The 22,677-nt window shown below is 43.8% G+C and overlaps 1 protein-coding gene across 2 annotated transcripts in view; it reads right to left on the minus strand.

Moving 5' to 3' along the window:
- Positions 1-1,615: 1,615 nt before the first annotated feature.
- LOC311513440 (disintegrin and metalloproteinase domain-containing protein 9-like) overlaps positions 1,616-22,677 on the minus strand; it is a 49,686-nt gene continuing 28,624 nt past the window's right edge. The window contains exons 9-22 of one of the 2 annotated variants that reach the window (XM_084615278.1): positions 22,023-22,192; positions 20,502-20,583; positions 17,421-17,554; positions 15,302-15,473; positions 15,075-15,167; positions 14,593-14,788; positions 13,970-14,075; positions 13,041-13,224; positions 12,092-12,172; positions 9,089-9,194; positions 7,137-7,275; positions 6,538-6,634; positions 4,876-5,000; positions 1,616-3,845 (exon numbers count right to left, since the gene is read on the minus strand). In XM_084615278.1, coding sequence (XP_084471404.1) covers positions 3,767-3,845; positions 4,876-5,000; positions 6,538-6,634; positions 7,137-7,275; positions 9,089-9,194; positions 12,092-12,172; positions 13,041-13,224; positions 13,970-14,075; positions 14,593-14,788; positions 15,075-15,167; positions 15,302-15,473; positions 17,421-17,554; positions 20,502-20,583; positions 22,023-22,192 — 1,764 coding nt within the window. In that variant the 3' untranslated portion in view covers positions 1,616-3,766. The remainder of the gene's footprint in view (positions 3,846-4,875; positions 5,001-6,537; positions 6,635-7,136; positions 7,276-9,088; positions 9,195-12,091; positions 12,173-13,040; positions 13,225-13,969; positions 14,076-14,592; positions 14,789-15,074; positions 15,168-15,301; positions 15,474-17,420; positions 17,555-20,501; positions 20,584-22,022; positions 22,193-22,677) is intronic. The other variant, XM_084615279.1, reaches the window with a different exon arrangement.

The following is a 22,677-nucleotide window of genomic DNA, read 5'->3' on the forward strand; positions in this document are numbered from 1 at the left end:
GTCTGTGATCACTTTGTAACCAATTGGTTAGGATATTATTCTCAAGCCTTCCCAGGAAAGGGGGTGTAAGGGCTTGGGGGGATATTTTGGGGGAATAAGAACTCCAAGTGGTCCTTTCCCTGATTCTTTGTTAAATCACTTGGTGGTGGCAGCTTACCCTCCAAGGGAAAAAGAGTTTGTGCCTTGGGGAAGTTTTATCCTAAGCTGGTAGAAATAAGCTTAGGGGGTCTTTCATGCGGGTCCCCACATCTGTACCCTAGAGTTCAGAGTGGGGCGGGAACCCTGATGGGGCGACTGTGGGGTAGTCTCACGTTAGGGGAGGCGGGGGTTCTCTCCCGTTGGAGGTAACTAGGGAGCATCTCTCCCAGTTTGGAGTGATTGTGAGAAGGGGCAGTGAAGCAGGTGACTATACGTCAGGGGTCAGTGACTGTGGAGGGGGTCTTTCCTCTTGGGGTGGCTGGAGGGTGGTGTGTGTCTGTGAAGGGTCTCTTCCTTAACGGATAATGTGGGGCAATGCAGGAGTTGATCAGGAGCTGTGGGGGTCAGCGCAGGGGGGGGTCTCTCCATTGGGGGGGATGGGGGATCAGTGCAGGGGACTGTGGAGTGCAGGGCTGTGGGGGGCAGTGCAGGGCTGGCTGGGGGGGTCTCTCCCTTGGGGAGGTGATGCAGGTCAGTGCGGGGTGTGATGGGGCTGTGGGGGATCAGCATAGGGGTGTCATGGTGTTGTGGGGGTCAACAGAGCGGGTGACAAGGGGCTGAAGGGGGTCAGGGAGCAGTCAGTGGAGGGGGATCTCTACCTAAGGAGGTGATGGGGTGTCAGGGAAGGGGATGATGAGGTGGGGGGGGTTAGGGGACTGTGGGGCAGGACAGGGGTGACGTGACGGGGGGGCCAGCACGGGGGGGGGTTGACAGTGGGCAGGTCGGGGGGGTGATGGGGCAGGAGGCAGCTGGGGGTGACATGGGGCAGGGCAGGGGGCAGCGGGGGGTGACGGGGGGCAGCGCGGGGGGTAACAGGGAGCAGGGCGGGGCGGGTCATGGGGCGGGGGGCAGCGGGGGGTGACGGGGGCAGCGCGGGGGAACAGGGAGCAGGGCGGGGCGGGGGCAGCGGGGGACAGCGGGGGGGGGGGGTAACGGGCCGTGGGGCAGGGCGAGGGGGGGTAGCTGGGGGGCAGCGCGGGGGGTAACAGGGAGCGGGGCGGGTGACAGGGCGGGGGGCAGCGGGGGGGGTGACGGGCCGTGGGGCAGGACGGGGGGGGTAGCTGGGGGGCAGCGCGGGTCCCCCCCCCTCACCGAGCCCGGCGAGCAGGGCCGCCAGCAGCGCCAGGCGCAGCCCCCGCCCCATGCTGCGCGCGGCCGGCGGGTAACGGCCACGGCCGGGGGGAAGGGGGGTCCCGAGCGCGAGGCGGACCCGCCCCGGGGCTCCTGGGCGGCGGGGGCCGGGGCCGGGCCCGGGCGGGAGCCGCCGGCTGCAGGGCTCCGGGGCGGCTGCGGGGGGCGCGGGCCGGGAGGGGACGCGGCGCCCTGGGGCGCTGCGGGGCAGCCAGGCCGGGCCGGGCGCGGGGAGCCCGAGAGAGGCAGGACAACGCGAGGCAGCGGTTTTACAAAACTGGCATCTTTAATTATTACTATTAAAAAACAAACAAAAGCCCCAGGCAAGAGAAGCCCCTTCCGTGTGGCTCGGGGGGGGGGGGTTTCTGTCACCCCGCCCAGCCAGCACGAGGTCCAAGCTCCCACCGCGCCCCGTGGGGTGCAAAGGGTTAGACAAGCACAATTTACCAACGAGACTAAGGCAGAAGTTCTGATGGTTCAAATAATATTCAGACACGAGGGCTGTTAGACTTACACATGACAGCAGTGGTCATCTTCAGTATTCACCGTGTGCTTAAAATGTGAGGAGCTACTTTATTCCCATAGACACAGCGATCTCAGAATGAGGCTTATTGCCTTACTGCCCTAGTCTGCACATAGTATTGCTAATGGTATGCTAGAAGTGTGAAAACGCTATTAATATTAAAGGCACACAATTTAACACAGCGATAGCATAGGCATTCACAAGTTTAAATACAATTAAGCAGGCCTTTCTCTGGGGATATTTTCATAACTTAGGTTCCCCTCCCACCCTGTACATTGAGTCATTCATGTCATGAACTGTCTACAAAAGACCTGGGAAGAAGTGTACCTTAGGCAGACAGAAAGCCTGGTTAACTTTAGATAAGCAACCCCCCATAAGAGAGAAGAGAAACAAGCCAATGGTAATCCTAAAAACAAACAACCCACCTTGCGCTATATTTTGATGAACTAGTACATATTTTAATAGCGTTTAAATCTTATTCTTTATGTTTATGGGGAACCACAGTAGTTCAAGTATTTTATTATTACAAATACAAACTTTATATATATTTATATAAGTATATATACAGACAGATTTTTTGGCAAATATGGGGAAATTTACAAAACGAGTTTGTGCTAAGTGGCTAAGACAAAACGAGAAAGCTTAGCATTATTTTTAACAGTAATTGTTTTTCACCTTCTGTAATTTGTGTAACACATCACCGTGGCAGTCCCGCATCTACGACACTGTGTCAACATAATCTAGTGGAACATAATCCAACTGCACCTGGGTTAACATACCTCAATTGACATCCAAGAGCATCTTTTTTCAGATACAGATTTAAATCGGATTTTAAAAATAACATGCTTTAGCCAGTGTCAACATCCTGACTGACACTAAAATCAAAATTTGAAAAGTAGGTTAAAATTATGTACATTGGGGTCAGTGGGGTGCTAGGGTATAAAGTGCTCAAACAATTTTCAAAGGGCCTACATAAACATATGCATCATTCCTCCTAATATTTTGCAATGGCTCTTGCTGTCAGACTGTCTATAACGTAATCAAAACTCAAGAGCACTCCCTTCCTAAAACAAGAAAAGGCTACCATTTTTCGTACCTTTATTTTAATATCCCATTTAAAGTATTAGTGGTAAATTAGTAGAGGTTTCTCGTCTAGCTACTTAAAACTGTGTATTTAAAAAACATTTAAATTAACTGCCCTAGTATCCTTTATTGTCTATAGCCTAGTGTCAGTCAGCATGAAGTTAAAATTTTCTTTGTTGTTTAAAAAGTGTGTTTATATTAAACACACCAGTAAAAACATATACACAAACATGTTTATAGGGTAGTTCATCTTCCTTTCAAAATATACTGACATCTTATTTCACTTGTGCTCTTAGTTGCATATACAGGAATAATGGTTTCTAGTCCAGGCAAAACAAGAACATGTAAACAATATTTTGTTAAATCAAGTGGCCTGATTTTCACGGTTCCATTTTTTGACACCTGCCCGGGTAATAGGTTTTTTACTTTTTATTATGCATATAGAAAGACAATACGCCACATGGAATATTTAATGATTGTGTCTCATCATAAGATGGGGGAAATAAAAAGGAACTCCCAAGTGCTGTACTTTAAACATTATTTTACTGCAGACTGATCCACTTCCAACTGGATAGTCCAACTTCAGTTTGCAAAGCCACAATACTCACACACGGAGCTAAGAACAGACTTGATGTATTCTGTTCCTGTGGCTTTCGTAGAGGTATCTTTGTTTAATATCTTACATTCCTTGTGTTTCCATCTCATTTTCCATATCCAGTACTGCAGAATGACGGCTCTCTGGGATAGCATGGGCCATTTGATACAAGAAGGATAAAGAATTTCAGCTTGGTTTTAGTGAACAGGTCATCTTGTGAGAGGGTAAAAGAGAAACTATATGGGAGGTAAAGGTGCAGGTCGAGAAGGAAAATAGTGTCCCTGAGGTACGTTTTTCTGTTGTGGTGGAGGCGGCCTGTACGGGGGATGAAGATGTCAGTTTAGATTATTACATCCATTATATGCAGATAGAGAATGATCCCTCTTCCTCCTGCTCTGTGTTAGCGTCATGTCTTTGATGGTCTCTCCCTGTGCCTCCTTCCCATAATTTCAGCTGCCACCTCTGCCCTAATGACTCCCATCTAACGCTCTCTCTCTGCACAGGGTTTTTTCTTCTATACTATATGAAGCCTCTAACATTTCCCAAGTCACACTGCTTTCCCTAATTAAGCATTCTGGAGTGAATTTTTCCTCTACCAAAACCAATTTAAAACACAAATTACTATACAGTACAAACTATTTTATATAATGACAGGTTTCAGAGTAACAGCCGTGTTAGTCTGTATTCGCAAAAAGAAAAGGAGTACTTGTGGCACCTTAGAGACTAACCAATTTATTTGAGCATGAGCTTTCGTGAGCTACAGCTCACTTCATGCATCCGATGAAGTGAGCTGTAGCTCACGAAAGCTCATGCTCAAATAAATTGGTTAGTCTCTAAGGTGCCACAAGTACTCCTTTTATTTTATATAAGTGTCTGTTTGTGCTTTATTAATTAGCACCTTAAGGACACAGGCATCAATACAACATTTTATACATTTAAATAAATGGTTAAACCAAAAAAGTTGTATATATATATTTTATATATTTTTAGAGTGAAACTAAACAGAAAGATACAACTGGTGCTCAAAGCTGATCGAAAGCACCCACACTTTTTGTAATAATGTACCTACCATCAAGAGTGTAAGAGGTGTCATCAGAGAACATACATGTTTTATAAATTTCATTGCACCCCTTTTTTATTATAGCCCTTTCATTCACATGTGTAGCTTTATTATTTGGCGTATACATGATATGAGAAAAGCCCTTACACACATGAACCCAAAGACAGGGTTAGAGTCAGAATGACAAGCTATGAGTTTCCCCAAATTGTGTGCTCAAGTTCTCAACTTTACATTTGATATGTATTATAAAGGATTTTCCCCAGTAACAAAATTGTCATTACAGACCTTGCAGGTATCTTATACTGCTGCTGCTCCTGGTGTGGCTGAGGATAATTGTAAGGCTGGTGATAAGCTGGTTGATGATGATTAACTGCATAAGATGGCACAGTGAATCTGTTTGTTGGCATGTCCTATGAGGAAATAAAGATCATCAGATATTAAAAAAAAAAAAATCACACAAACAGGAACTGGAGGAAGATTTGCTTCTTTAGTAATTTCACTGGAATGTTGGGCCACTCACTAGCAGATTTGGAGATATAATGGGGAAATACAGAAATGCTATTTCATGCTCATCAGCTAAATGGTATTACGTCAGTTCCAGACAGCTTAAAAGTGACAGAAGTTTAGAGTACTGTCGTTTGAAAATAGAGAAATGCTGATCAAGAACATGTGGCTCTCTATCTAAGAGACACTCTGATGACCCTATGTCATTTAACGGTGCTTTGATTTACCCCTCTCTGAAATGGAGATAATGCAGAAGGGGAAACCTGAGGTGCAGAAGAGTCTGCTCTTGGTATGGTGAGCCACAGTGTCCCTGATCAGCACTCTTTCATTTTCAAACTACAATACTTTCTAGACTGCTTGTGGTTTCAGAGAATGCACTTCCAGTTGGCTCTCAAAGACAGTTTAAGCAACATAAACCATAAGAGTCCCATTCCCCCTCCCTTAAATTTAATTACTAAGAAGTTAAGAAAATAATCCATTTCCTCACTGGCAACACCCCTTTCTATTACAGTTAGTAAGGTACTACATTCAATATGTAGTTGGCCTATCTATTGATATTACAAAATGGCAAATCCTGATGTGCTTTAGAAGGTTGCTGCTTGAGAAATGTTGAACGGATAAAACTAAATCATCTAATCCTAGTCCTTCCCACCACCCAAAAAAAGTTTTACTTTATTTAAAATAAAAGCCTCCTGATTAAAATAACCTCATTTCCTAGCAACAATCTGATGTGGTATGTAACAAAAAGGGAAAAACATTACTATATTTTGATTGAAGACTTTGCAGTCACCTTTAATAGTTTGTCACAATTAGATGTAGGAGTGCATTATAGGTCAGTAGAAAAATCTAGACAAGATGTTAGTATGTACCATCTCTATTTTAAAGCACATTTTATATATAGATCTTAAACATTTAATGAGACTGCAATCTCTCAGTTGTGCTTCCAAGATGGTATTTTTACTGTAGCTTTGCAATATCAATAATGCACTATACTTGGAATTACTTATATATTTTCTTCTTTGAAAACTTTTGGGCTTCAGAGGATATCTTCCTCATTAATATTATTGGTTGGTTCAACAGCACCATAAGGAGTACAGACAAATAAGAAAGGGATTCATCATGCATAGCCTATATATAATTTATAGGCTATTACTGTAAAATTTTAGATCCTACAGCAAGTGTAGTCATTAGCATTTCTTACAATGTATACATTACAAGTGGGGGCGGGGGGAAGAGCTGAGAAACGAGATTATATTGCTTTAAAAATCAAAACAAAAAACAAAACAAAGAACCCACCAACCAAACACAGGTAGTAATAGTTTTGGAGTAATTCTTGCTTTTATTATCCATTTACCAATTCAACCTTCTATCCACTCTGTTAATTTCAAAACAGACAATAATTGCTCTCCAAGATTGAAGTGAGAAAAAACAAGTCTCACCTACCATGGGTACACTCCTCGAAGTATAAGGCATGTTCTGCTGGAAGTTTCTTCGGTCCGTCTCTGTGCGAGGAGGAGGAGTTGGCATGCTTGTATGTGATCTGGAATTAGATTTGTATTGACATGGACTGGTCAAGCATCTTACTAGAATTCAATAGGATCATCATCAACATGTTATGACACTTCTTACAGATACATACTGGCTGGATTTAAGTGTGTGTTTAAAAACTATTATTTTATTCCCTAAATTCGTCAGTAAAATGTATGTCACTCTTTACAGGTGCATATGTCCAGACATATTGTGAGCCTCTCTCTTTCAAGGAATAGATAAACAATGTTCCTTTGTCCCAAAGAATGTGCCCAGAAAACAGAAACAGACAACATCAAATGACACTTAAAGAAATGGCCTGAGGTCCATTGATATCAGGTCACTTGCCTCCTGTACTGCAACTGCATGAAATAAACCTGCCTGATCTCCACTCGTGGGGATCTCAGGTTTACATCTCAGGACTACTGTCACTCAAGTCTTTGGAATCATCTTCTGTAGAGGACTCTGTGGTCAGTTCATGAAGTATCAGGGGTAGGGGTGGGAAATCTACTTACCGATGACAATGTGACAGCGTTCTCCTGAACCACTGCTTCAGCGCCTTTCTCTTTGCAAGTGCCACAGCAGCAGCTAAAAGGAGTGGAAGAACCAGGAAAAAGAATACCAGCAACCCATCTCTCAAGGAGGTGTCTTTGTCTGGTAGGGAGAGGGTGAGAAAGAAAATCCGACAGAATTAGTTTTCATAGTACTATCACTACTAAGCACTGCAATAGTGCTGGGTTTTGAAAGGACTGATTCTACAATTTTCCACCATTCTGTAGAAAAGAAAAGCTAAAGTTGAGTATAATTGCCAGGTGCATGCCCAATGTGTTATTTTGGTGGTCATTTCAAAAGGGACAACATGTCAAAGAAGAGTAAAGCGTACGTTCTCCAATATTCCTGTGCTATAATAGTGTAGCACAGTAATATAGTAGTAACAGACTCTCTTCCATGTATCATCCTGAAGGGCCTGTCACCAGCTCAAGTTAAATGGGGCTGATACAGAGCTCCCCTCTTCCCCCACTCCCCTCAAATCCTCTTCACATATTGCTGTGGGAAAGACCACTATCCTCCCTTAGCTCAGGTTCACAACCTTAGAGTCATCCTCCCCTTCTCCATTCATCCAGGCTGTCCCCAAGGCTTGTGGCATCTTTCTCCACAACATAGTGTATGAAAAGTCATAGAATCATACAAATGTGGGACTCAAAGGGATCTCAAGGAGGTCACTAGTCCATCCCTCTACACGGAGCTTTTATGCCCCTTCCTTTCTCTCCTGATAGTTCACACACTTTTCTATACTCTAGAGAGTGATTTTTCAGCTCAGTAACTACAACTGACTTCCCCTAGACCCCTATTACTCCATCCAAAAGAGCTGTCAGTGTTATCCTCCTGACCTATTGCAAACCATGTCACTCCTGTCCTCATCTCTATCTCTGCTGGCTCCCCATTGCTTACCATGTCAGGTCGCTCCTTGCCTTGAAGGTACTGCACCAGTCTGCCCCAGGCTACAACTTGGATCCTGTTTCCTACCACATCCCCCTTGCCCAGCCATGCAAGCAAGCAAGCTTCACAACTCTCTTCAGTTCCTTTTCCAATAGTCTCTTTTACACATGAAATGCCCTCCCAACCCCAGTGCACCAGACTATCACTCTCTCATCATCCATGTCCCTCCTAAAGACATACTTTTTCTGCTAGGCTCCAGACACTAACCCATGTCTGTCTAAAGCCTGAGATTTCACAAAACAATAACCAAAAAACATACTAAACTGACCAAAAGGTCTTTGAGGCAGGGACTGCGCTATATTTGTGTTTAGTGCAACATGAAGCACAATCTGCACACAGATAATAAATGCTAATTAAATGGTAATGTAGTAGTATGATGTTCATAGTACCCCAACTCCCCTTCATGACGCATAAGTCACACATTTACACTGCAGGTGTATATGCCTGCAGGAAAGAGAACACCCCCCTCCCTCCCCCAAGTATTATGGGTGTTTACTCAGACTGTGCATGCAATTGTACATAAAACAGCTGTTTCCATCTGCCGTTATTTCTAGAAACAGGCCTTCACATTTTGAATGTATAGATTGGAATCGACAGATTCAAACTGGCCCCGCCTTACAAATTTTAGTTCTAGGTTGGATTCAAAACTGGAATGGGTCCCCACTTCCAGTTTGGACACAACTACTCTTGAAAGGTTTTGGCCCAGGATGACAGAAGTCATCTAAAAACAGCTGGGACTGCAAGATTTCCAACATTCTGGAGGACAGAAGTCTCCAGTACTACAAGATCCAAAGCCTAAGCTCTTGTGCTCGAAAGAAATCTCACTGCAGTTTCAACCACCAGCACATCAGCCAGTCTCATTTCCCAGGACAGCCAGACAACTAGGCACTGTATTTGCACACTCTGTCCAAATAGCACCAACAGCAAGAAGGGCATGCTGCCCTGAAGTCACCTTGTCACTACTTGCCATTATAAGGAGGTCCACTGTCTATGCTTCCTCCATATCCTTTCGTGTCACAGTAGGGAGGGGCCCAACCTGAGTCACAGTGACAGTTCTTGTTGCTATTGCACACCTTTAAATTAAAAAAACAAAAACACCCACATATTACTGCCATTGTGACTGTAACTCCACATAAGACTGATCCAGCAACTGGCAGAGGAAATGTTGCAAGGTGTCTTCAAAGGTTACAGCCCAACTTCTGAAACAGAAGGTTCCAAAAGAACGGGAAATGATTGACTGAAAAACAGCTACTGCATCAAAAAGAAAGGATACTTAGCTTGCCGTTACTAGAGTTTTTTGAGATGCGTGGTCCCTATGTGTATTGCACGGTGGGGTCCACATGGGTTTCATGGGTCGGGGACTGGAAAAATTCTTGGTAGCAGTTCATTGGTCTGCACCTACACCCTGTGCAGCTTTGTGCTCCAAACAGAGGGTATAAGAGGAGGCACGGACCAACTACCTCTCCAGTTCCTTCTCTAATGCAAATCACTCTAGGAAAGGATATGAAGCAGAGGGGAAGGAGGGCAGGTAGAGAGGAACTGGAGGGTATCCCCTAATGCCCTTGGTTCAGAGCACATGGAGGCAGAGGCGCGGACCAATGCACACTACTAGTATAAAGTGTCTGGTCTCAAAGTGCATGTGTGCCCTACCGTGGAATACACACATAGGGGCCATCACTTGAAGAAGAACTAGTACTTCGTTTCTATACACAGAATCGTTCCCCACAATCTGCTCAATGTGATCTTAAAACCAGTTGTACTGGACTGAAAGCCGTCCTTGGTGCAGCAGTAGGTTGTGAAATGCTCCCACAGCCTCTAAGCCACCCCCTCCAAGACTATCATTCCAGCAGCAAATGACACTGTAGCAAAGGAAGGTTGTGAGATAAGTTATAAACATGTTATCTGTTTACTATACATTTGTGAAGCACGGGGACATAATTTGCTGATAAGCCAATGTTTCTGATTAACTAGAGAACGACTGAGAAGGCAAAAACAGTTGCAATGTATGAAAAAGAAGAGTTTAATTTAAAAAGAACTAAAAATCCCCAAACCCATGCCCTTCTGAAGCTTTAGCCACTGTTACAGTAACCCAGAGTACTAGAACTTCTCTTCCAACAATGTTGAAGTCCCTGCTTTCCAATCAGTTCTGCATGCTTATGCCTATTCTGAACCAGACAACTGCACTTTCAGCAGCAAGTGCTATGCTTCATCAATACAAAGGCAGCTTCCACTTCGACAACGAGGGTTATAGTTATGTAGCTCGTGAGATAGTGGCAGACATTTCTCAAAACTTTTTAAAAAATTCATTATAATGTTCATTTTTATACATACATTTATTTTTGTTCAGTAAGAGTGTATCTAAGTTGCAACAATTAGTCTCTGAGGTTTTCATAGATTTTAAGGCCAAATGGCATCGCTGTGATCATCTAGTCTGACCCTGTACATAACACATGCGAGAGAATGTCACCCAGTAATTCCTGCATCCAGCCCAATAACTTGTGGGTGAGCTACAGCATTTTTTAAAACCAAGATTGAGCATTTTTCTAAAAGATAAACTCCATTTTATAAACTCTGTTTAAACAAAATCATTTCTGGACTAGGCAGCCTATAAACAGTTGTATTAAAAAAACAGTTTTGTAAACAGTAATGCTTGGGTTATACTAGCCAGAAAAAACATTGTATTAAAACAGGTTTTAAAACCTGTTCAGCTCACATTATTTAATAGCCAGTGAAGATGGAACATCAAGGTGACTTTCATGTTAACTGCACAGAAAAGCAACTTCACATAATAAAGCCGGCCCTCTAGGGCTTTCAAACAAAAAGCAATGTTTCTACATTAAAGAGCTTTCTGTTAGTTCAGGGGTGGGCAAAATTTTTGGTCCGAGGGCCACATCTGGGTATGGAAATTGTATGGCGGGCCATAAATGCTCACAAAATTGTGGGTTGGGGTGCAGGAGGGGGTGAGGGCTCTGGCTGGGGGTGCAGGCTCTGGGATGGGGCTGGGCATGAGGGATCTGGGATGCAAGAGGGTGCTCCAGGCTGGGACCGATGGGTTTGGAGGGCAGGAGGGGGATCAGGGCTGGGACAGGTGTTTGGAGCACAGGAGGGGGTCAGGGGTGCCAGCTCTGGGCGGTGCTTATCTCAAGCAGCTCCCAGAAGCAGTGGCATGTCCCGCTCTGGCTCCTATGCGGAGGCACGGCTAGGCGGCTCTGCACACTGCCCTGTCTGCAGGCACCACCCCTGCAGCTCCCATTGGCCATAGTTCCCGGCCAATGAAAGCTGCAGGGGTTGTGTTTGGGGCGGGGGCAGCATGTGGAGCCCCCTGGCTGCCCCTACGCACAGGACCCAGAGGGGGAGACATGCCACTGCTTCTGGGAGCCACGCAAAGTGGGGCAAGTTATTTATTTTTAAGGTCAGGCTTGACAAAGCCCTGGCTGGGATGATTTAGTTGGGGATGGGCCTGCTTTGAGCAGGGGGTTGGACTAGATGACCTCCTGAGGTCCCTTCCAACCCTGATATTCTATGATTCTATGATTAAGTCCCCTACCCTGCTCCCCAGCTGAAGCGCCAGAGCAGGGCAAGCCCCAGACCCTGCTCCCCGGCGGAAGCTTGAGGGCCAGATTAAAACATCTGGAGGGCCGGATGCAGCCCCCGGGCCATAGTTTGCCCACCCGTGTTAGTTACATTCTTTAGGTAGAGAGCAATGAAAGGTTTGTAGCACTAAAACAGCTAATTATTAAACACAAGTTACTGGGCTGAATACAGAGGTGAGTGAAATTCCATAAAACAAAGTCAGACTCAATGATATAGTGGTCTGTTCACACCTTAAAGATCTATGAATCTGAGCTTTCTTACTGAAGAGCACCCCGAGAAAACGATATTGCCCAATATGAGAAACACCCAAGAAATACTGCAAGACTTTCAGACCAGGCTGGATCAGAACAGAAAGGGACTTTTATGCCTGACTTACCCCATGTCCGTGGCATTTTTTCTCCACATCGCAGTCATAGTTCAGAACAGAGACACTTACACACTGGAAGTGCCTACAGACCTAGGGAAGTAAAGAGACACAAGAGTACCCCCAATCCAAATAAGATGGTTTTGGACTAACTAATACTATCACCTCCCACACTTCCTCCCCTCCCGTTCTCCAACACCTGTTTTATCCCGGACTCTTGCTCAGTTTATGAGTTCACGGCCTGTGCTACTTCCACACTACCTTCAATTAGTGCTCCACGGCAAGCTCACACCACTTGAAGAATGCACATTCTTCTCTCACCCTGGAAGCTTTAAGACTGATATAAACTTGTTTGCTGTAATAAGGAATTTATAAGGTTTGTTGCAAATGAGCTGCATTTTCATCTAAAATCCTTCCCACAAGGCCTTAATACAGAGCAGTAGTATCAGAATCATCCATGGTACAAATGTACAGATAGCAAGGTACCAGACCACTGCCGGGGAAGAGTTAGGTGCAGCCCCTATGCTGAACTATAGGAAGGAAATAGTTCTCTCTCCTTTTCAGCCAGCTTGATAATTACAATGTATGGACGCAGACCTGAATTTCCACCCGAGGCCTGAAAAGCAGTTTTTGTATAGCTAGTTCTTCTTGATCACCGATTTCCAGAGATCCTTATCCAAACTTAACACTTGCTTTTGTTTCTTCTAAAAAGAACTTCCGTTCAAAGAAATTTATTCACAGAGTCCATTTCCAGGGAGAGTGTTACTCACTTAGTGTTGGGGAAGGAGGAGATGGGGAAGTAATGAATTGTTAAGTTTGGCATTAGTTGCATGCACCAACATGAATTAATATGTATGTGTATGCATGTAAACAAGGAGCTGCAAATGATATACACACATCTAACAACTCATTTAGGTTTTTCCTAGGAATCTTTTAAAGTTATTAATTTGTTATTGCTTACTTTTCCAGTATCACATTTTGTGCCTTCATTCACCATTCCAGGATCTGGAACATCTGATCCTAGCTGGAAATCCACACCCCAACACGTAGTGCCTCTGATGGGGGTTTGAATAATTGCAGGTTCAATCCCAAAAACAGGCATGGTTTTCACATTCTCACACTGCAGCTTCCCACACATGGCATTCCTACAACAATAGTATAATTTAAGGACTGTTATGATTCTGGTGTTTAATTCTTTCTGCCTTCCTTTCCTAATGGACGATTATTAAAGATCAGATGAGATACACTCCCAAATACTAACATCACACTGAAGTGAAGAGCAGAACAAAAGTGAGCTGTGCATCAGTCTAAAACCACAATGAGGATATGGATTTACCCCTGCTCTTGGCAAAAGTTTGTGATCCTCAAACAAAAGCAAATACACCCCTGCACCACCATTATGTAGCTAATGGAAAAAAAAAAAGTCAGCGAAAGAGCATGTCTACATGACACCATTATTCAAAGTGCAGGTTCGTTATTTCCAAGATGCCTCTTTTTATACATTAATTTATTAAACTTTACAGCAAGAACTGTTTGAAAAATTCATGCCCATTTAGATAAAGACTAATATTATAATAGAGCTATAAAGTAATTTGAAATTTTTTGTACATTTATGTATTTGTAACCTAAGCTCCAATAACGCAGATTCAAAATTTAAGGCTTTAAAAGAACTTTTCTAAGCTACTCTATTTTGGTTTTTGAAAGACACACACAGCATTTGTGAAGGCAGATGATGGGGCAGTGTGTGTCTATGACAAATCTCTATTATCAAGCTGTGCTATATATAAAGATTTGACCGCTGGATAATTCTAAGGCCTCTGAATGTGGATTTTTGGAGACTTTCTGAATGATACCTGTTATACATTCCCTCCCTCATTAAACCGAACTCACCAGCTGGAACACTTTTTGTAGTCATTGCCATGGTAACCACAGTTGCCAAACCTGTCACCTTTGGAATTCACTTCAGCAAAACAAATGTTAGGGGCAGCCTTTGCTCCTGCAAAGACAGAGGGGTAACTAGGTCAGCTAACAGAGAGTCAGAGAAGCATCTCACACTGTGCACGTACTTCTCTCTAGCCCCAAAACCCATGTCGCATCTGCAGCATGAATAGTTGGAAAGCTTGACCAAAATACACAAATGGGGTAAAACTGTTGGTCCGGACAGGTTCCAAGCTAACAGTACTGAGAGACAATACAGTCACTTAGAAAGAAATATTATTAGCTGGACATTAAGTCTTGATGAATAGATTTAGCCTTATAAATAGAATCTGACAAGGTGAGTATATCATAGCAAGGAAATTAGTAGTACTTGAATCCACAGCACAGCAACGAATTTTATGGGACAACAAAAGTTAATTTGTCATAAATGCCAGAAAGAGTTTAAAATCCTTTGCCAATTCCAGCTGGTCTTTTCTTATAGACTAAAATAACCTAAAATCCATATTCGTAAACAAATTGGGTGTTTTCTCTCTTTTAGCCATGGCCCTCCGAAACATTACAATCATCATCCTTACTTGAGCCGAAGATAGCCTGACACTGCGCATCGTAGTACTGGCAAACCCCATTGTAACAATAGGCTTCATCATTCTGGCACGGGTACCCATTCTGAACAGTGACGTCTTGCTGACAGAACTGGGAGGTCCCATTGCAGTACTCTGGGAGATCACATTCATTGGTACTTGCCCGGCACACAGTGCCTCCTGGAAGAAACTGGAAGGGGAGGAAAAAGGAAAAATAAAATCCCAAGTGAAGATGTAAAAAGCCATACATCAATATACATTCTGAAAATAAATCCAAAAACAGCCTAACAACACTGAACATGCACTTTGCTGAAGTCACACTTTTGTGCTGGACACATGCAAAAGTCTTCCCAGCTCAACAGAGACTACTTCCCTCCTGGACCCACTAATCAAGCCTGGCACTCCTTTTTCCTCAGAGTCAGTGGAGAATGCTTTAAGCCATGAGATTCTTCCAACACCATCCTGGGATCCCTTACCTGACATTTTTTACAGCAGTCGCCATACGCACATTCAGCCCCTGCTCGGAGTTTGCAAGTATCTGATTCACAGCAAGGATCACTTTCACATTCCTGTAAATTAAAGAAATAAGAGTAATTTAGTTAATGATAAACAAATCATATCTGCACCCGTGCAGAAATGCAGGCAGACTGCATTTAACATAGAGTCACGTGAGCAACATTGGTGAACTGAACCAGTTACTAACCTTTGGTGAACCGCAGTCACACTCCTCCCCAGCATCCACCAACTTGTTGCCACAAAATGGGATGCTATAGGTTTCATCAGGGTTGGGAACATTAAGCAGGCAGCTTCCACCTTTGTTCAGAGTTAACTTCTCAAAGTCTTCTGCACTGCAGCTGCTGAAATTTCTGGACCCTCTGCAACAGAATATATTAGCAATTCTTTACACTATGTTTACTTATGAGTTATTCTTAACCAGCATTCTTGTGCTATAAAGAGTCAGTCTAGCAAAAATTAGAGCCAACAGCTAGAGACAGATGAGGACAATATAGTAAGATACCTCTAAATGTGAAATGAGGCATAAATCTTTCTGCTACATTCATAAAGCAAAAATCTTTACTTAAAGGAAAACTGACCACCCATTAAGAAAATATTTAAATAGTACCATGAGTTCAATTATATAACCTCCTGATGACAAAATAACGAACAGAGTCAAAATCAGAAAAATAATACAAGGGAACAAGTGTCATCTAAACAAAGGTCTGGGATCCATGAACTCCTGAGTTAAGTCATGTAACCTTTCAGTTCCCAAACACAAGGATAATATAGGGTTGTCCACAGAGCAAGCTAATGAAAATAAGCTAGGGTGTGAATTTAAAGTGTAGTAGCTATTCCACACTAGCTCCCCCTGTGGACATTTCTTATTCTGCACTAAAAGTGCCTTTGTGCAGTTTTACTCCTGGTGGAATTCTGCGCCACTGCACATGTGCAGAATTTATGTCCCGTACAGATTTCTTTGCTTCCCCACAGAAAAATTACTTTCTGACGGGGAGGCAAAGGGAAGCCACAAGAGCAGTCATATGACCCTTTCCAGCAGTATGCTTTGGGTACCCAGGGCAGCCGGCAGAGAGACAGACCACTGTGGGGCTGGGAACGGGACTAGTAAAGACCCAGCTGGTGCCTCCTACCCTGCACTGGGCTCAGCTGCTTGTCCCAGCTGGGCTGGGGAGGACTGGACTTCCTCTTCCCCTACACAGCATCTGGGGCTGTGTCAGACCCACCCCCAGATTTCTCCCCCACTGCAGGAGCTTCCTGCACCCACTGCTCCTAAGCTGCAGCAGGAGGGATCATTCTACAGGGAGCTGCTCCCGCATCTGCCCCCACCTCATACTCAGACCCTCCCGCTGAGCCCCAAACACACCCCACACCCAGAACCCCTCCGACAAGCCCCACTCCCCCTGCACCTGGACCATCCCAACGAGCCACTCGCACCCAGATCCCCACCCTACCGAGTCCCAACCAGCTGCACCTGGATCCCCACCCCATTGAGCCCTACTCCCCCAGCATCTGGACCTCCCCCACTGAGCTCCCCACACCCCAACCTCCCTGCCGAGCTCTGTCTCCCCCCCCCCACAGACCTCCCCATTGAGCCCCAACCACCTTCACCTGGACCCCCCTGCAGAGTCCCATTACTGTTGTACCCAGAACCCCTCCACAAGCCCCTGAGAATCCAGATCCCCCCCAACAACTGCATCCCCCACTGAGCCACCCACACCCAGATTGCCCCACACAGAACCCTCTCAACCCACACCTGGATCCCCCCACACTAAGCTCCTCCACACTTGGATCCTGCCTTGCTGATCCTGCCTGCCCACTCCTGGTGCACCTGGCACAGAAGAGCAGGGCCTGGGGTGTTTCTGGGGCAGGCCCAGTCTTTGCGCCGTGTCAGGATTGGGTGCAGCCTCACCGTTAAGTCCATGTCCTGGGGGCGGGGGGAGCTGCACAGTGATCTCCCACCAGCACCAGTGGCCTGTGCTCCCCAATGCCATGCTGGAGCCTCCACATTTATTTGACAAATAAAATTTGCAGAATTTTAAAATACTGTGTGCAGAATTATTAATTTTTTGGTGCAGAATGGCATCAGGAGTAGCAGTTGAGCTTAGTCCACTTTAAGTGGACATCTTAGTTTATTCTGCATTAACTTCATGTGTAGATAACCCCTAATATTTGCCTTTCTCCTAAGCATGTTGTGAAAATTAATTAGCTGTTTATAAGAATGTTTTCAATAGTAACGGTGTCCTATAAATCTTTGTTCATCGTCTATGAACATATCCTCCAACCTGGCATAAAGGAAAGTTACTTACGATGCTCCAGAGTTCATAATACAGTTTTCTGCTCCACATTGACAAACTCTTTCATCATCATGGTTCATTCCCAGGTTATGACCCAGCTCGTGAGCAACAATTGATGCAAACATCTGCACACTGATTTGCCCAAACTACACAAGACCAAAACAAAAAGAGTGAATTACCGTCGTGTCTGTACTAGGACGAAGCCCATGTTCCCCCAGCCCCTTCAGAAACTTAGTACCAGGCTTAGTCACTGCATTAACGTGATCTTCAGAGTCAGGTACCTAGACGGTTTATGCTTTCTAACTTATACAAGTACATAGTTGACCGTAGATTGGTAATAGAATATAGAGGCTTGTGTCTCTAGCTTAATTGTTCTCCAGCTCTGGTCCAGGACCCCTGGTGGCCTGTGGAGCACCTACTTGTCTGTCATGCGGTGTTCTCTCTTCTCTGTTTCTAGCTGCTACACAGCATACAGAAGTTGAACTATGTCGAATAACTTACTATTACTTTTCCATATACACCATTCCCAGAGATGTCATGTGATCATGGATGGGCAGAGTCATCTTCACTCTATTAGATCTGGTGCATATTATGGGAACGTTTGAGAATCTCTGCTCCAATTCAACAGTTTGAAAGGCAACTCTGGCTAATTTAGTTGCCTACTGAAATAAATTGGGAGATCCCAGTTCAATTTCCACTGGGTAGGTATCCACATTACAAAAACCTCAAGGCTGTCACTTAGTGCCAATTGTGATCGTTAGTAGAGAAGCTACCTGAATGTAGAGCTCACAGTGACTAAGTGCATGAGCAACAACAGAGGAACTGAACACTACTGCAGCTACAAGGCTGTTCTATAAATCCAGGAGTGACATCAGTTAGACTAAAAACACATGTGGTATCCATCTGCCACCAAGTCTGCACTATGGCACAGCTAAAGTTCCAGAACACCGGGCATTGCTGTTTACACCAGTGGGGCATCACACCTACCCATGCAGAATTAGACAGATCATCAGCCACTGCATTACTAGCCCAGGAACTAAACAACTGCCTTTTCTTCACCCCCAGACCAATGCACACCTCCTTTCATAACCACGCAAGCAGCAATTTGAGTATCTCTGGTGCAAGTTTTCTGTAACTATTCCAAGGAAGTGAGATTGCACAGTGATGATTTTGGTGCTGGCAAACGGTCTAAATGAGGAGTTCTGTTAATTGACTCCTTATTGAAATCTGCTCCTGCTGCTGCTTGTGGAGTGGCTGAAAAGCCCACCTGCATATCGCTTTAGTTTCTCACAGTCATAGCGCTGTGAATCTCTAATTTTCACAACAGTGATACTGAAGTTACACTGCAGTTTCATGCAACAGGACAGTTGCCTAGCTAAATCCTTGCCCTCTGATTTGGGAGTGCTCTTTGTGAATCCAAAAGTCATGCACAGACTTGGGGATAGATTTCTAGAGGAGCACTTTGCTGTATTAATTTAGATGGGATATATGGGTCCAAAGAGTGAAAGGTGTTAAAACAAACCAGGCACTGTCCAACATGAAAAGGTATTAAACAAGGTTCAGAGTGTGGTACACAGAGACCTCAGCCTGCTTAGTACCATGGCAGAAGTCCTTTTAATTTTTTATTAAAGATACAGAAAGGAAGGAAAAACAGTTAAAGCACTTGAAATGTGAAGTATTAAATAAGACATTCATTTTAACATCATTCCTTTTTCTTCTTCCTTTAAGCTGGGTAAAGTTTTTAGAAAGAGAAAAAAAAAACCCTTGTTTGACAGTCTTTCAGATCGTAATGGTAATAACTACTTGTCCTTTTGGGGGGAAAAAAGAAGTTAATTTAGATGGGCTGGAGCGGTCATTGTTGCTGTTGTTGTTAAAGTCCAGTCCCATTTCCTAGAAGGAAAAACAAGACATAACAAAGGGAGAGAAAAGAACAGCGAAGATAGAAAATGCAGTTTCTGTCTTTGGTATCGTCTTTCACTTGCAACTTCACAGCTGGAAAAAAACACAGGCCCAGCGCACAATTTTATTAGCCACTCTGAGACCTGGCAATTTTGTACCTGCATTGGGTTGTTTACAGCACTGCTTTTAGCTGCTTCTTTCTGGTTACTGGCTTACAGCAGTATTGCAAAATATAGTTTTGGCAACCTAAGCTGGACTTATTAAACAAAAGAGGAAAGAGACAGAAAAGAGAAGGCATAATGTGGGGAAGGAAAAGAACACACACGGGGAGGGATCAATGACAAACTTTCACATCCCAGGTGATGTTGGGGATTCAGCCAGAGCTGAAGGAGGTGGCCAAGTCATCTGGCTACTTTTTTCTGGCCCAGGCTGGTCAGGACATCTTTCAGGATTGGGAAAAAGAAGGTCTGGGGCCCTAGGATACAGTTGAGTTGGCAGTCATGATGGCGAAGCTCGCTCCTTCCTCTTCTCTTTCAGTCAGCCCAGTCTTTCCCTAGCAGCCTCTCACTCTCTCTCTCTCCCCCTCTCTTTTTTTTTTTTTAAGGCCCCCACCAATTAGGTCTAGTTTCTGACACACCAATTTTGGTGAATTGATTTCCGGTCTCATACTGTTGTTGTTTACCAGACACGATCTAACAATGTCCTTGAATTATACCGAAATACCATTTTTTTTTTGGACTGATTCAGTCTGTCCCTTTTTTGCACCTTTTCCCCATCAGCATGTTAGTACAAGTTATCGTGACATTTTCTGAACTTTCACTTTTTACAGTTGAGCTCACAAGTAGGGTAAATGTGTAGATCCAATTATCACAACAACCCATAGCTCCCACTGACTTCAACCAGAGATATGGGTGTTCAGCACCTCTCAGAAAGGAGCAAGGCCTTTGACACTCAATGCTGCCTGCAGAGGAAGGGCACTGACAGCTCCTAAGGTCTTAGAACGTGACCCAATCTGGGACTCTGAGTTGCAGTACGTATACAAAGGGGAGAGTTAAAGGAGGCAGAAAGCAGCAGCTAGTAAGAATTCTCTTGCTTCTAGAGGTTAAGTCAGATCCTTAATATTGTCTCCTTTGATATTAAAGACACAGAGTTCACATAAAAGTTTTATTTAAAGGGGTATTAAAGATATCCTACCACATTAATCCCTCCTGCATGGCTTTTGGAGCATACTGTTCCAACATAGGCCATTCCTGCAGTTCCACCAAACCCCTTCTTCCTAGAGCACATTAGACAGAAAAAAAATTAAAGAAGAGTCAACATAACTGTGCTGGAGGCACGACAGCCTAGAATACCACGACCAGCTGTGCCGCTGCTCAGGGCATCTTTCTGTGCCACATAAAAGCAGTCGTGGTTCTGCTTCTGCTTTTCAGTTACCTGACAGGAAGTACAGTGCCACGAGAGCACGACGGATATTAACACCATGCTTTTATTTAGACACTGGTTTGTTTTTTAAAACTGGGACCATATAATTTAGAGAGAGTCAATGCCCACTCCACCCCAAAATATAAATGTAAGTAATATACCAACCCTATTTTTTTCTTTAAGTTTCTATTGTAGTGGTTTCTTTGTTATTCTCCATTAACTTCCCTTTCCTCAGCTTCCCCTTTAAATTTTGTTTCTCCAATATTCTTATAGAAAGTCTGAGTGTAATACTACAACATGTACGGTGTTCAACCTTGCATAACAGGCAAGAGTACAGCGAAGTCTTAATATCAAACTTTATAATATCAAGCTTTTTTTGTGTGAAATAAATCTGCTGGAAGGAGCTACCTGCCAAACTGCCCTCTGACACATTGTAAGTTACCAAGCCTACATCGTGTGATCTCAGTACAGTATGCTACAGATTATTTTAGTAACAAGAATGTCCCACATGTGGCTTCCAAATATTAAACAAACTCCAGCTTAAGAAAGGGATGCTAATAGTGCAATGATGCAAAAGTGCCAGTGACATGGAGAAACAAGCTAATTCTACACAGTAAGGCTCAAACCATGTAACTTGCTTCTGGACATTGATGACAGAAACAGCTTGTGCTCCATTAAACCACAACATTCAACACTCCACAGCTGTGATAATTATGGACTTCAAGGGAAAAGCCCTAGATCTACAAGTCTATCCAATAAATGATGTGACAAAGGCTTATCTGTGAAGTCACCCACAGCTGTGAGCTTTGTAATAAGAGAAATTAAGCAGCATCAAGTTTGGAACAATCCAAAAATTGTTCTAATTTTAGGAAAAAGAACAGGAGGACTTGTGGCACCTTAGAGACTAACCAATTTATTTGAGCATACAGCTCACTTCATCGAATGCTCATGAAAGCTTATGCTCAAATAAATTGGTTAGTCTCTAACGTGCCAAAAGTCCTCCTTTTCTTTTTGCGAATACAGACTAACATGGCTGCTACTCTGAAACCTCTAATTTTAGTGATATCCCCATTTGTCAGGAACAAGTTGGTGCTGAATGTTCCCACTGCTTCAGTAAACAGCACGTGCAGCAGATTGTTTCCGACCGCTCATAGTAAAGCCGTTACCATGGAATCTTCATTTAATGTAACCTTTATGTCTGCAGTTACATGTTAATACAAATAAGCAAACTCTCCTGGCAAAGCCCTTTCTTAAAATTATTTCTGGATGGGGAAAAAGATTCCCAGCACTTACAGAACAAACTGGGCACTGTCATGTCGTCGACGCGTGACAAGATTCTTCTCTCGCCACTGTACAAAGTTCCCCAGCACATCGCCTGCACTTCCGTCTGTGCTAATTAAGTTTTCATACTTCCAAATCTCCAAGCCAACCAGCACGATGCGAATATTCAGCATAATGTACATCTGAAAAGGCAAAGAAAAGGGGAATGTAGAGCAAAGCTGAGAATGGCCAGATCTGAGCATGCCATAGGATAAATTGTTTTTTAATATTATATATAATCACAGCACCAAAATCTAATTTTTCAGTTTTCCGATGTAATACGAATGTCAGTTTTCCAAATCATATATGTCCTGCTAATAAATTTTAGTAGGCTAAAGGACTAGTGCCTATATACCACAGCGATAGGGTGCTATAGAAAAAACAAAAAGATAGACAAATAGAAAGGATCCTGAACATGAACCAATAGTGTCCCCAGCAAACCAAAGTCAAATTAAAACAGAACACAACAGATCCATAGTTCTTAAGGCCTGAAGAGACAACTGTGATCATCTAGTCTGACCTCACCTGGATAATACAGGTCATCACACTTCCCTGAATTAATTCCTGCTTCAAAACCAATAGTTGTGGTTGAACTCAAGAATATCTTTTATAAAAACAAACAATCTTG

The sequence above is a fragment of the Lepidochelys olivacea genome, assembly GCF_965140295.1.
Source record: "Lepidochelys olivacea isolate rLepOli2 genome assembly, chromosome: 26".
Lineage (NCBI taxonomy): Eukaryota > Metazoa > Chordata > Testudines > Cheloniidae > Lepidochelys > Lepidochelys olivacea.